Here is a 15159-nt window from a genome sequence, read left to right as displayed (position 1 = left end):
CGAAATCGTTCATGACAATCGCGACTTTTCAAATTCTCTGCTTTGGTAACATTGGAGCGAAAGTTGTTTTTGTTTCCCGGTTTTTAAATTTTTGTTAACAAATGTCGTCAACTTTCTGTAAAACTTTTCCACTTATTCGTGTCATTTAAAGTGTCGAATTGATTAAAAAATGAGTTCACAGTACTTCGGTTTCGACGACGATGCTACCGTCAGTACGTCGTGCATTCAGAAACCATCTCCTCCGCCGCCGAAACCTGTAATGAAAAAGGTAACACCCTGCAGTCCTGAAACCAGTAAGCTTACCATTTCGGAAATTCAAGCTCTCCTATGTCAAGATCTCACTACACTCGATGGTTCAGTAAATTCATCCATCAATGAAACCAGCTTTTATACAGATGAAGTAAGTTTCAAGTCGATTCTCAATTGTTTCAAAAGTATATACTGAATTCAATTGACTACAATTTGCTCGTTTTCAGGAAACATACGAAACTACTGAAACACTTACTGAAACGGTTGCAGAAGAAGTCTACGAAGATCAGGTATATTGAATGATTGTTACTTAGTTATGTTATTCTAATTCGAATTTACTATTCAATTCGGATGTAATTTTACAGCCAAGCATGGATGAGATGATCGACAGAAGACGTCGGAAAGTATTGGGCAATATTGAGAATAAAGCTGAGGTAATGGTTGATTAGATTACAAGTTACGTTGCTACCACTTCGAATAAATAATATTATATTCTTACATCATTGTAGAAACCTATGAAAACATATAAGAAACCTGCTAGAGCTGACAGCAGCTTAATTGAGGTAAACATCACTCGGATTAGATTTTATGTTACGAATATTCGTAATGGTAATACTGTCGATGTTATTACAGAAATCATTTACAACTGGTAAAAAAACGGTTAAAATCAATACTGATGACATCGAAAACAAATCCGAGGTAGAGATTATTTGATTCAAGGGTGAAATTATGTTCATTCCGAGTATTTGAAAATTGAAATATCCTTTTTTTTATGATTACAGAAACCTGCCAGAACGTATAAACAATTGGGTAAAGTTGTCAATGATAATGTTGAAAAGGAAACGAAAGCTGTCAAACCCACCAAAAAACGCAAAGCGAAGAAAGAAAATGAAGAGGTGAGTTTTTAGTATTTTTGTTTTTTAAACGTTATGAATATTTCATCATTTTCTCAACGATATATTTTCATCTTACAGAATGAAGAAAATTTTGACAAGTTCGCCGAACAAATTAACAAACAGTTCGCGCAAGTCGAAAATTTCCAATTACATGTGGAATAGGAATAGGACTGAGATGAACAAATATTTGCATTTATGTGATTTTTTATTATGATAAGTGTATCGTAGATACTCTAATACGCATTTTTATTTTTAAAACGATGATCATAGTGAACATTTTTTCTATACTTACTATTTTCGCGCAGTACCTATTTATTATATTTATTATTGTATATTAAGTATTTGTAAAAACTTGTACACGTTCTGTAATTACCTACCTATTTTAAATAAAATCGATTATCTACTTCATCGTCTTTCATCCTGTTTCTGTAGATTTGATATGAAGCAGACTAGTAATTGTTTAATGTATTGGTAAAATAACAACTACGTTATTGTGAAATACGTTTATTGCATAAAAATTAATCCTACTCAGTAAAAAAAAAAAAATAATAAAACCGATCGTTCAAGTCACAACATAATAGAAAAAATCAATGACAATTTGTCCATAAAATACTGCAGTAAATACGAACAACGAACGTACATAATAATGAAATAATCGCCGTACAAAATACTTAGAAATGTTCATCAAATACTCGATAATAACTAGAGAAACAAAATAAACGTAAAAAAGTAAAAAAAACTTTGGCCAATTTTAGGTATCTACAAAACGCACGTGGTAATATTTCAATCACAGGACGAGACAAATTATTATATGCACATCACGGATTTGTACTTCTTTAAACGACACATCGAAGGCCACATCATTATAAATTCAACTCAAGTATATTAATAAAAAAAAGAAAAAATAACTACATAAAAAACGCACCTTAAAAAAAACACGATTTCAATATCTCGTCGTAGGTGAGTTGAAAAATCGTTTATTTTTCGAATTGGGCAACTTTTTCAAACTCGGAGACTCTTTGAAAGGGCAATTTTTGGAATTTTTTCGATCGCTCTTCAGCGTTGCAGCGTCTTCTTCTAGTAGACTATTCCAAAACTCAGACGGTAATTCCAAAAGCTCGGTAACGATTGATATCGACACTTGCGCTTCAACGAACGGATTCATGGGTTCGATATCGGAGAATCCAACGATGGTAGGACCGAAAACGGTGGCTAAATTATAAATCGGCATTTTGCTAGCGATGGTAGATGCGACGCGCTGCAAATGTAGAATCAAATAAGCTAACGTATGCCGATTAGCTTGCGGTAACGATTGCACTAGAGTCTTGAGTTTCTCAGAATTCCTGTCGGCCACTTCTAGGGCGAAATTTTCTCGTTCTTCGTGAGGTATCAGGGGATCGTCTAGGTTACGCAAGAAATCTTTCAAACAGCAGCAAATCGTATGTATATCGACGTCCTCGAGCGAAGGAACGCCTTTACACCTGAGGAATTTCTCCTTTAACGCACGAATCTCTCGATCGTTTCCGGGTACTCTGTAACAAAGAAGAAAGAACTCAGATTACTAGAGAGAAAAACACAACCTAACGTAAGAGTATAACGGTGCCGAAATTATCCTACCTGTATAAACCGATCTCTTTCAAGCCCAATTGTTCGATTTTATTCACGCAATGAATGACCAAAGCTGGAATTCTGGGGAAGGACGGTGGAGTGAAATCTTCTAAAGTTACTCGAGTTCCTTTCTTGGCAGGTACACCCATAGGAACACAAGGTAAAGGTAATTTACTACGACACTCGGCGTGTATAGTAGCGTTACATTCCGAACACCTGAATGCATTCTGACCGAATCTCAATCTTTTCTCGCAAAGCACACATCGTTCGGGCATGATGACATTTCGCCCGACGAAAGTATGGTTTCGGCTGTTGAGCTTACTCAAATTCGCGTTACTTTTCGAATCAACGTTGATGGGATCACTACGCACGCTCGATCTTCGTTTCTTTATAGCAACCGGTTGATCTTCATCGGAAACACGGTGTTTTTTGTACTGTTGATAGTGAATAACCGAATCGTCGAGTTCTTCTTCGGATCGGGTAGTAGATGTTGTATTGGCCGTAGAATCAGCTTCCATAATCGTGCTCAAGTAGTTATTACTTTTACTTTTCGGCTCGTCGTCTAACATTGCCAAATGATTTTTCACCGAGATGGGCAAATTAGCTAAATCGTTCAGCAATACTTGACGTAACGAAGAGAATCTTTCGGCGAAACATTCTTTCTCGGATTCGATTTGAAGTCGACGATTTCGTTCTCCATCTATGATCTTCTTGGCCGATACCAGTTTACCGTTGGTGATCGCTATGTCTTTTTCAGCCGTATCTAACGCAGCTTTCAGACGTTTATTTTCGTTAACGGTTTCGATGAATTTCAAGTGTTGTTGTTCTTGGTTCAATACGTATCTATATGAAAAGAAAAAAGTCATCGGCGTTAGAAATTGTGTACGAATAATTCGTCGAAAAAAGTGATCAAAAGTTGAGTCGTTTGCTTACCTCAGAAATGTTTCTTCGCAGGGATTTTCAATCGCCACTTGATATGCCTTCATCAATTTGTCGAATTCAAATACGACATTCTTAACGTTCATAGCTTCTGTGGACAACCTGTAACGAATTATTTTCATCAATAAGAATTATTTGAATACATACGAGATTAATACTGTAAATTATACTAACGAAAATTCCACATACATTGTAATATAAAATCAAATAACACCAAAACACTCTAATACTGCAGCAATTAGTAGTTAATATTCGAGACAAACATCAAGAACACATTATAATCAGAACCATTTCAAATATAAAAATCCACCACTATCGGTACGAGACTTGATTCGAACTGACTTCAACGACTAATGAAATGAACAAGATGATGTTTATTATTATGCAGCATGGGAGGAAGGGTGGGACGCTCAAAGAAACCAAACTACCTGATTGAGTGTGAAAAAACGTTTAAAAGTACGAGGTGGATGAGTAAGAAAATATTTATTAAAAATTTTCCAAGTAGTACTGTCTTTCAATAATTAAAACAACTGGACCATAAGGAGGCGAAAGTACTTTATACGTTAACATTTTAAGCATTTATTTTGAAGTTCAAATAACATCATGCTTGACAACAGGTGTTTCCTATCATGGATCGATGATTGAATGAAACAGAGTGAAATATCATTTGAAATCATTCAATTTATGCTCTCTATTCGATTCATTTTTACCTGCAGTCTCAATATTTTGAGTAAAATCGCAGTGTAATTCTCTTATGACTTTATGAAATTTAATTTACCTACGTTGGTAGTTCAGATCCATTAAAATAAGCCTATTTGATTCGATCATTTCAGAATACTTATGTACAGAAGCAAGTTGGGAATCCAAGATTTTTCCCCACTAAACATGAGTCACCAAAACGTCTTCGCTCATTAATATGTACAGCCAAAAAAAGATAATTTACTTGCGTCAGAACCAGAGTCAAGTGTCATATTAAATTAAACTGGTATAATTTCACCTGAAGAAATACCAAGAATAACTTCTCGCCAATAATGCCTACATTATTTTTAATCCAGAACCAAATAAAGACGTTTCAAATCATGCGACGTTCTTATAGCTGTGCCCAAATTTTATCTTTGTAGATATAGCATTGTTCAATTTGCAAACACTTCACTGCTTTTTTGTTTATCTAGCTTTGAATTTGATCAATGAAGAAAGTAAATAAATGCCAAAGAAAGCTCTGACACAACACAATGGCTGGTAATGTATACAGAGCTCGTATACTCAATTTTATCCAAAAAAATTTAATTTGGTGACCAAAAAGCTCGAAGAAGTAACTAAAAAAGTTACAAAACGCGATCAAAACATTTCAATGCAGAAAAAAATTACAAAAAACTCTCGATCGAGACTCCAAAAATTTTTGCAAAAACAATATAGGTATACGTTTTGATAATTCTAGACAAGAAAGTGACTCATATGGTCGCAATTTTTTGCCAAAGTTGGATTATTTCGCAACTTTAATTGGTACCTAACTTACCTTTTAAAAAAGAGAGACTTTGTTTGGCCTTTGAGCAAATTTTGGAAAAAATTATTACCACTTGTACTTACCTACTCGAAATTGTCATCAAAGAAATGAGATTTACTTTCAGTTTTTTGGTAGAAAAGTTGAAGCAAAACCAAGACTTGACAATTTAGCAAAAAAAAAAAAAAAAAAATGAGAAAAAAAGTAAACATTTTTTGCAGTATTTGAAAAAATGCAAAATTTTGATTATTTTATCACATAAAACAAAGCATTTTGGCAACTTCAGGCAAAAACCGAGACTTCTGGTTAATTTGGGTCAAAAAAGACTTGGTCAGTATAGAAAACTAAGGCAATATTGAAAACTTCTTGTAAAAAAAGGAAAATTTTAGGAAAACTTAGCGAAAAAGCAAGATTTTAAAATTGTTCAGAAAAACGTGAATCTTTTATGCAAATTATAATGGCAAAAAAGTAAAATTTCTTTGCAATTTTTATCGAGGAATGTCACCTTTTTCTCAATATTTCGGTGAAAAATGAGAATTTTTGGCTGTATTTTGGCAAAAAAGCGAGATTGACAATTTCGGAAAACGAAATTTTGTTTCATTTTTAGCAATTTCTAGGGGGAAAAAGCCAGACTATCGTGCAATTTAGGGAAAAAACTTTTTGGAATTTTGTGTAAAAAACTGAACATTTTGATCAGTTTTTTTTGACAAAAAATGAGACCTTTTTTCCGATTTTGTCTGAAACTGAAAGCGAGACTTCGTCAATTTTAGAAATAGACAGGGCTTTTCAGCAATTTGCAGCAGAAAAGTGTTACTCACTGACAACTGAAAAGTAAAAATTGTTTGCAATATTTGACAAGAAGCAGGTTTCTTTTGGAAATTGGGACAAAAAGTGAGACGGGAAATTTTTATTAAATAAAACTGTTGGAAATTTCTAGCACGTGGTTTAAACTTGATTTTTTTCAAAAAAAAAAAAAGTAACTTTTTAGTAACAATAAAAACTAAAACAGTCGGAAAAAGTTACCAAAAAAAAAACAATTTTAATTAAATATTTTAGCAAAAATCAGGACTATTTGACAAAATATTAGCTAAAAAGTCGTCCTACAGGCTTTTTGGCAAAAAACCAAGATTTTCCGCAAGCTTTTCCCAGTTTTCCCAGAAAAAGTTCAACTTTCTAGAATTTTTTGCAGAAAACTTGAAATTGTTGGCAAGTTTTCAATAAAACACAAGATTTTATGGCAATTGTGATAAATGGCAAGACTTTTTGCTAATTTTGGCAAAATAACGAAATTTTTTACCAAAAAAGTGAGACATTGGTAATTTATGGAGGAAAATGAAATATTGGCCAAAAAAAACTATATTTTTTAAAGACAGTTTTTGACAAAAAAATGAAATATTTTCTTGAATTTTTCGCCAAAAAAACGACAATTTTCAACCATTTTTGGTAAATTTGACAAGAGAAGAGCCTTTTTGAGATTTTTTGCAGAAATTTAGATTTGATAAATAATATTTTCAATTTTTGAACCCATTTTTTTTTTTTTTTTTAATGCTTGGATGATTTTAGTTACTAAACTTTTTAAAAGTAACCTAAATTTAGATACTTTTAGTAACTAAGAAAATCACATTCCTAATTTGTTGGAGAAAAATAGGATTACCGAATATTCGCTGATCTGATTTCATTTTCAGCCCCAGAGGGTTCAAATTCTGAAGTTGGAGATTTCCTTTTTCTGCCTCTTCCCCTCTTCAACATATCATTCTTTTTACATTACAGCTTACAGCTTTGCGTACTGCTCTGGAATCTTTACGATGCTCGTAATGCATTGAATTTTATCAACATTTAAATAGGTATTAAGTAATCTACTCACAGTTTTATTAATTAACGACTTCATGATGGATGAACCAATGCGTTCTGTTCGTCCACAAAACATCCACCTCATGCTCAAAAAACAAAAACAGAGAAATTCAAAAACAACATGAACGCGATGACGTGTCCAAAAATCACTCAAAAGAACGACCGAGCAAACTTGATTAATCGGAAGAGAAATTGTTTCTGACGGAAACCAAATAAATTCTAAAAAAACAGAGAAAAAAAAATCATCAACTATTTATCAATTTCTAGAAAAAGCGGTTTTTAAAAAAATGTTTTCATTTCCTTTCCAATAAAAATATATGATTTCAGAAACTTAGTCATGAGCGATAACGTTGCTAACAACGTTAATCAGTATAATATTCGCTCATCCAAGGGCGTATTCAGGGGGGGTGATTTGGGGTACAATCACCCCCCAGGGCCAAAAAATCCTCAAGTTAATATAATTTCCTACGATTTCTTGCATTAGCACGGGAGAATTAGACATTGAGGTCGGAAAAATTCTTATCAAAGGGGACTTTTTTCTAAAACGTGTAGAATACCGCCCTAAACAACACACTAAAAGTCCCCATCGCTAGGGGTTGTGCTAACCCCAGGAGGGGGGTGAGACTTCCCCCAATTTCAGTTTTTCGCCATTTTCTCCTCCGCATTGCATTTTAGCGAAAAATGTGTGGTTAGATAAAAATCTACGTCAAATTTCCGATCTAATGATGTATCAACTTCCTTTGTAGGTACAAGGGGGGTGGGACTGCAACCATTTAAAGAAGGGGGGGTTTTCTAAAAAATGCATAACGGCTATAGTCGCCTAAGAGGGGTGAAATGGTCTCCGAGACCGTTCGGGTTGATATTATCATGGATGGTGGGTACCATTGAGAAACTTCCGCGCGGAAAATTTCAGATCCATAGCCCCTCCCCTTTTTGAGGAACCCCCCTTTTCTGAAATTTCAATAACGCTTTTCTCAGCCCCATATTAACCGATTTTGAAAATTTTTCAGTATGTTATGTATAGCCTTAGTAGGTATTCCCACAAAAATTTTCAACCCCCTCCTCTCATATTTACCCCTCAAAATACCGTTTTTTCATTTTTTTATGCTTTTTAACAATAGTAAAAATTGAAGAGACTAAGTGCTCTGGAAAGAGCTAGATGAGTGTAGCAAAGAATCTGACGTCATATTCGTGCTCAGTGGTATCGAATCATAAGAAAACAACACCCTACTCATTAATACCTCGTTATTTTCCCCAAAATTACCATTTTACCTCAACCCTCCCTAAGACACGTTTTTACACCATTTTGAGGGGAAAATATGAGGGGAGGGGGTCGAAAATTTTTGTGGGAATACCTACTAAGGATATACATAACATACTGAAAAATTTTCAAAATCGGTTAATATGGGGCTGAGAAAAGCGTTATTGAAATTTCAGAAAAGGGGGGTTCCTCAAAAAGGGGAGGGGCTGTGGATCTGAAATTTTCCGCGCGGAAGTTTCTCAATGGTACCCACCATCCATGATAATATCAACCCGAACGGTCTCGGAGACCATTTCACCCCTCTTAGGCGACTATAGCCGTTATGCATTTTTTATAAACCCCCCCTTCTTTAAATAGTTGCAGTCCCACCCCCCTTGTACCTACAAAGGAAGTTGATACATCATTAGATCGGAAATTTGACGTAGATTTTTATCTAATCACACATTTTTCGCTAAAATGCAATGCGAAGGAGAAAATGGCGAAAAACTGAAATTGGGGGAGGTCTCACCCCCCTCCTGGGGCTAGCACAACCCCTAGCGATGGGGACTTTTAGTATGTTGTTTAGGGCGGTATTCTACACGTTTTAGAAAAAAGTCCCCTTTGATAGGAATTTTTCCGACCTTTGGCTCATTTTATGTCTAATTCTCCCGTGCTACATTGAATCACAGGAAAAAATTACGTTATTTTACGTTTCTAGGGAGATAATTTGCTACAAACTTCAAAATTCATTGAAAATCACATTATCTCCCTAGGTACCTTGTTGCATAATCTATCTACTAATTATTTTTGTTTCTTGAATTATGAATTTCCAATGCTTTTGTTTGCTTTCCTTTTTTGAAATTGAAATTTCTGTATTATAAGGGAGAAAAAGTGCTCCTTTTGCTCCAGCTTACTGATCATTATTGGAATTGAATAGGTACTGAGATTTTTCTCCATCACAACGAAAAATATGTTATCCAACTCGGGAGTAAAAATGATTTTCGACAATTTTGAATTATTTTCCTCGCGATGCTTGGGCAATAAACCTTGAAAATGGTCAAAAATCACTATCGCTCCCTAGTTGAACAAACTACTAATTCAAGTCTGAGGACGTGAGGAGTGTCAAGTTAAATCCAGAAAAATCAATTTTACATTACAATCAGAAATGTAGTATTTTTTACTCTTTGGATTGACAAATTTCCAAAATTTTGCCCTCGCTTCGCTCGTGCTTATCTGAATTTCATCATAAATAGGTATAAACAATTTACATGGATAAATTTCAAAAACCTCACTCTGATCAACACGTTTTTTAAGCTGAAATTCAGCATGAAAATGTCTGAAATGTGCCTACTATTGAAATTTTTATACATATGAGCCAGTTGCGAAATTTTGTGATTTTTGTGCCCTACTTATGAGTCATTCATCACCCCCCAGGAGGAAATCCTGGATACGGGCTTGCGCTCATCGTTAAAGATTGGTACTGCATTCAATTTACACATATTACAACATCAAATCTCCAAATTATCGATGAAATCAGAAAATTGTTTCAAAAAATGTATATATTAAACAATAACAATATATTTCAATAAAAAATAACTAGGTATGAAATAAAACTAATGTGACTAACTGTATACAATGAAATAACAGTGAACGAAGGAGAGAGAGAGGAAAAAAAAAGGAAAATAAAACACTATAGGGTACTTAACCGTAATCATAAAATAACAAAGGCTGTCTGTACACGTATTTTTGACCAAAATGAAAAAAAAAGAAGAAAAATATCTTTAAAAATATCTGTACACGATTCAAAATCCCCCTTACGCGAAGGTCTTAAACAAAAGGTATTTATATTACAACCACAATCATTCGATTAAAAAATTACTTTTTACACAGTATCTTCTCAACTACCTACGTGACTAGAAGCTCTATCATGAAATGTTTAAATGCTCGAGATTGTTACAATGAAATTTCCATTTACACGTTTCATGGTAATAGAAAACAAAAAATTCACCCTCGCAGGAATGTAAATTGCAATCGTCCTTAATTACGTAATTGTGAAATGATTCGAATACAATATTATACAAAATATATAAATATAATGATATGTGTCGGTATTAATAAATACGTCTAATCCATACCTATAAATCGAAGAGTATTTTTCGTTTTAAGACAACAATTTCATGAAAATACGCGATATTAAAAAAAAAATCAAACCGTATTTCAACGATCGTCGTCACCAGTTTACTGAATTCGCATAATTATTCCCTATTAGGGTTAATTTCCGTTAGATGTTTTTATCGTTTCATTTTTATTATCTTCGTTGGAACCGAAACAGGAAACTTATTCATCAAATTAGATAATTTCCCATCGAAATAAAATAATTTACGCGAACGACGTTTTGAAACTCGAATCAGAAAATTTTTATTGAAGTATTTCCATTATATGTCGTATAACATTAAATAAATTATCTGGTAACAAAACTATTACGTCGCTAGAGAGAAACGAGCCCCAAAAAAGTACGCGAACAAACCAGTCGTAATGAAAAAACAAAAACAAAAAACTTACATATTTCGAAAAAAGTATTCGCGTAAAATTAATTACGTTACAAAACATAAGAAGAAGAGAAATTATAACGTAAAATAATGACGGAATATTCGTAATATTCTCGTACAAAGAATAAATATAAATTAGAAGGGGGAAAAAAACAATCACAGTAAAAATAAAAGTAAAATTACTGCGTTAAATATAAATTTTTTTTTAGTTAACATGAGCATTGGCGATGAATATTTACAAAATACATGTTTTTTTATATATTATATATATACGAAAACGCGAAACAAAAAATATATAGATCATTTTGTACAACGTTAAAATACAGACAGACGAAAATCACGATGAAAAATAGAAAATTGGTCATTTTAAATTTTAGGATTTTTAATAAATAAAATAGAAAAAAATCGGGGTAAAATTTCAATACTCGTAGGACCTAGGAGGAGAAAAAAAAATCAGACTTATATTGCTTGAGTAAACGCAATCGAAATCAAAACGCATCGTTTTCCCGGGATTCAAAATCGGCGTCTAAAAAAACTAGCAGGAAAAAAAAACAAATATTCAATTATCTAACTTAATTTAAAGCTATCAAGCAATATGCCACGATGCGCGTTTAAAAATTGGAGGGTGGGCAATGACACCCTGCCGCGCATAACTTTAGCTATACCACTGTGCTCGTACTGTCGTTTGATATAGTCGTAGACAGCGAACCGGCAGCAGCCACAAGGTGCGAGTTGGCGCTAGTCTGAAAAACGTAATTAAAACAATTGATTAGATTTTAATAAATTATTCAAACTAGCGAGTTGGATATTTCGGTGCGAATGACGTTGGCACGCACATGAACGACGAAATAGCGATAATTGTTTCTCAAATACACACGAATGTCATTGAAATTTTCACGTACTATAGTAGGTTGACAGATTTTCGATACGTTTTGTTTTTGAGAAACGATTATTACGAGGAATATTGCGACGGTATAGAAAAAACCGATACTTACCACTTTACCAGGTCTAGCCCAGGTGAATACAGATCCGTCGTAGCACGACGTTAATATACAATCTTCTTTGAACACTAATGAGGATAACCTCTCGTTAGAGATTTTCTTACATATTAATGGTTCTAAACGAGGACATTGATCGAATCTAGGACAGGCAGCGGTTCCGATTAATTTCATCGGATCTTCCAGCTCCGAGAAACGAACACTGTTGCCGGCGTATTTATCAGATCCGCTGCTGTTACTCCTCGACGAATACTTTTTACTGGAATTACCGCCGCTGTCTCGTCTCTCGCCGAAACTGAGTAATACTAGTCTTTGAGTTAACGTAGGCGGAGAATGTTTGGACGTACCGCTGCAGCTTTCCAGTTGATTGTCTTTATTACTGTTATTATTATTATGATTGGTGTGATTTACATGGTGATGAGCGCTAGCTGCGATAGAATTATTCGAATTTATATGATTGGACGAAGCTGCGCCGCACACTTCGCCGTTATTACTGTATTCGTTAGTCTTTGATTTTATAGTAACAGCGCTACAATGAAAAGGTTGCCTTAACACGTCGTCTGTAATATCCCAAAGGCACAGCTGCGTGTCTTGTCCAACTGATCCTAATCTGTAAAAACGAAAAGCAAACGATCAGCACAGTCTGTCCGAATGCTAAATACACCTCTGAGTGGGTGACAAAATTTACCTATAACAAGTAGAAAAACACCGATTCTCCGAAGATTGATCGGAAGGTAAATAGGACGACGTAAACGGATCGAAAGCCACAACGTTGACCCAACTATGATGGCCTTGCCCACGAGCTACGATTTGTTTTTCGTGAAAACTCCAAATAGTTACTAGATCGTCTTCACCGCCAATCGCCACATATTTACTGTCCGGTGACCAACAGACGCATAACAGACCGCCGAAGTAACTTCGAGCGATACCGACCAATTCCATAGTATCGTAGTGAAAAACTCGCAGGAAGCCGTCCTGAGATACCACAGCTAAGTACAAATTACACGGAGAAAATGCGAACTGATTTATACAACTGTTTTCGGATCCTATCACCCATCTGTACAACGGATTACGAGTTGTTTTCGTTTTACACACGTGTATCGCGTAACCTTCTCCACTCTTGAATAATTGGTAATTTGGTGGCGAAGTGCTGCATGGTAACTCTTCGTTATAAAGATACAACTGGCCGCTGGCGTGCGACGTCAGAAAGAAATTCTTCGAATTAGGTACCCATTGAATGCAGGTTACTTTACTACTGTCTACTAGTTTCTGAAAATTGATCGGTTTTTTGACAATTAGTTAAACTGATAGTGGCAATATTATGAAAATGAACCGAAGTGTCGCTTACTTCTTCGTTGAATACTTTATGGAAATCTTTTCTAACGAGATCTTGCATCGTTACAACACCATTATTGAATCCGATTAAAAAAGGTACCGATTCGCACGATGCGCAAAACGAATTGAAACTATGGCAAGTTGGATTCATCGTTTTGAACGTTTTCTTCTCAATCTGCGTAATCATGTCTGCCCCCTACGAAACAGTACACATGTAATTAGTGAAACGCACCTCGTAACCAAAATATTTCAAAACATACGACTACTAGATGAGAAAATGCTTCAATATTTGTACGATTAGGCTGACAGAATATAAAATTTACGTGAATTCGAGTACTTACGCTCCTGACCCCCTTATAGACATAAATGTAAAGTTCTTTGCCGATATTCAAACATAAGCGCTCGTTATACTCCCGAATTCCGGGGATTGTTACAAGCGACAGGTGTACTGAATTCAATGGAATAGACGTTGCAGCGAAATTCGAACGATTTGGACGATAATATTCAATCAGTGGCATCAAACTGTAGACACCTTCTCTGGTAGAAAAACGTGTTTTTTGATCATCTTTCACAGAGCTATCGCCATTCATCGCCATTTTTCATTACTGATCCGTTACATAATAACACTTGGAGATAAATAGAACATTATTTCACGTAACCAAAAATCTTTAATTAAATCAAAAGCTTTAATACCGACAAACATTTTAAAATCAACATAGAAAAGAGATAAGAAGAAACGCACATAAATATTAAAGCCAACGAAGTAAACATCGAAATTCATGGCTGGATGAAAAACTTTTCAAAAAATGAGCATTTTCGAATTCACTAGCGCTCCCACAAGGTCAAAACAATTTCACTATCGATTATGAATAAACACCTAAAGGTGTGTGTAGGAGCGTCAGGGTTGCCACGATCCGGATCAACAATGATCCGGATCATTTGTTGAAATAGTTCAATCGTTCGATAACGAATCGTTTACTCGTTATCGTTATCTCCAATAACGTTATCTCGTTACTTTTCATGTAACATCATTTGACTAGCTAAATATACGTTATACAATGTTTGTACTGAGTGTACATGCTTATTTGCGTTCATAATTCAACAGGTTATGGCGCCCAAGCCATTTAATTTTAATTGCGGTAATTAGAAAATGTTTCTTTAGTAATTGATCGTCTCGCTTATCGTTTTTCTTCGTTGTCCTGTAAAATATTTGGATCGTGAAAATTATGGCAAGCTGTAACACTCATCACCCTGATGGCATCGCTCCCTTCAACGGGACTGGATATGATGCATGGTCATTTCGTGTAAAGACGTTGTTACGTAAGAAAAAACTCTTAAGCTTTGTCCTCGATCCTGTTCCTGGTGTCAATAGGCGGACCGAAGAATGGGAAGATAAAAATAGCGATTGCATACAGACCATAGTCAAGCATCTGGATGGTTCGATGCTGCATGTGGTAAAGAACAAAATCTTTGCCAAAGATATGTGGGTTGCTCTTTCGAATAATTTCAAGCAGAAATCCGATATTCGTGTGGCTAGTTTACGTACTGAAGTATATAGCTTGAAATTTGTATATGGTAGTGATCTGACGTTGTATATTACAAACTTTCGATCCAAGGTGAACGATCTCAAAGATCTTGGTGATACTACGTCGGAACGTCAGTGGATTATTTCCATGCTACGAAGCCTACCTGTTCAATTTGCTCAATTTCGAGTATCACTGGAAAATCAGACTACTCCCTTAGACTGGGACGAAGTTACGTCTAAGTTGAAAGATTACCTGTCTAGTCTGGATCCGAACTACATGGGTAGTGATACAAAAACCTCCGAGCCAGTTACCACACCTACCTCAAACGCTACACCTCCCCCTGGCACTGTTCACCGTAATCCTGCTACAGCGTTTCCTACGTCAGCTCCGACTGCTCCCAGTTCAAGTAACAATGGAAACCCTGGTGATGGTGGTCATCGTAAGAAATTCTATGGGAACTGCCATAA

General features: G+C 35.1%; 3 protein-coding genes across 7 annotated transcripts; 1 reads left to right on the top strand and 2 right to left on the bottom strand.

The window, feature by feature from the left end:
- The first annotated feature begins 59 nt into the window (after positions 1-59).
- On the top strand, positions 60-1551 carry LOC135846204 (uncharacterized). The gene is made up of 7 exons (XM_065365171.1): positions 60-400; positions 477-539; positions 615-683; positions 759-812; positions 883-948; positions 1032-1145; positions 1224-1551. The coding sequence occupies exons 1-7, from the start codon at positions 170-172 to the stop codon at positions 1305-1307; spliced, it is 681 nt and encodes a 226-aa protein (XP_065221243.1). The 5' UTR covers positions 60-169; the 3' UTR covers positions 1308-1551.
- An 82-nt stretch (positions 1552-1633) lies between these two features.
- LOC135846199 (rac GTPase-activating protein 1-like) lies at positions 1634-10536 on the bottom strand. 5 transcript variants are annotated; one of them, XM_065365161.1, is made up of 6 exons: positions 10420-10535; positions 7058-7263; positions 6848-6991; positions 3687-3794; positions 2763-3596; positions 1634-2677 (listed from the first exon to the last, which is right to left on the bottom strand). In XM_065365161.1, the coding sequence occupies exons 3-6, from the start codon at positions 6940-6942 to the stop codon at positions 2089-2091; spliced, it is 1626 nt and encodes a 541-aa protein (XP_065221233.1). In that variant the 5' UTR covers positions 6943-6991; positions 7058-7263; positions 10420-10535; the 3' UTR covers positions 1634-2088. The 5 variants fall into 5 exon arrangements, with proteins under 5 accessions (XP_065221233.1, XP_065221236.1, XP_065221237.1 ...); XM_065365164.1 differs by lacking the exon at positions 6848-6991; XM_065365165.1 differs by lacking the exons at positions 6848-6991; positions 7058-7263 and having other exon boundaries at positions 10420-10536.
- LOC135846198 (WD repeat-containing protein 20) lies at positions 9826-13925 on the bottom strand. The gene is made up of 5 exons (XM_065365160.1): positions 13508-13925; positions 13180-13362; positions 12520-13100; positions 11829-12441; positions 9826-11576 (listed from the first exon to the last, which is right to left on the bottom strand). The coding sequence occupies exons 1-5, from the start codon at positions 13760-13762 to the stop codon at positions 11493-11495; spliced, it is 1716 nt and encodes a 571-aa protein (XP_065221232.1). The 5' UTR covers positions 13763-13925; the 3' UTR covers positions 9826-11492.
- Positions 13926-15159: the final 1234 nt, after the last annotated feature.

Source organism: Planococcus citri, chromosome 5, assembly GCF_950023065.1.
Source record: "Planococcus citri chromosome 5, ihPlaCitr1.1, whole genome shotgun sequence".
NCBI lineage: Eukaryota > Metazoa > Arthropoda > Insecta > Hemiptera > Pseudococcidae > Planococcus > Planococcus citri.
The sequence above is the reverse complement of the archived record's forward strand: the minus strand, read 5'-3'. Positions and strand labels throughout refer to the sequence as shown.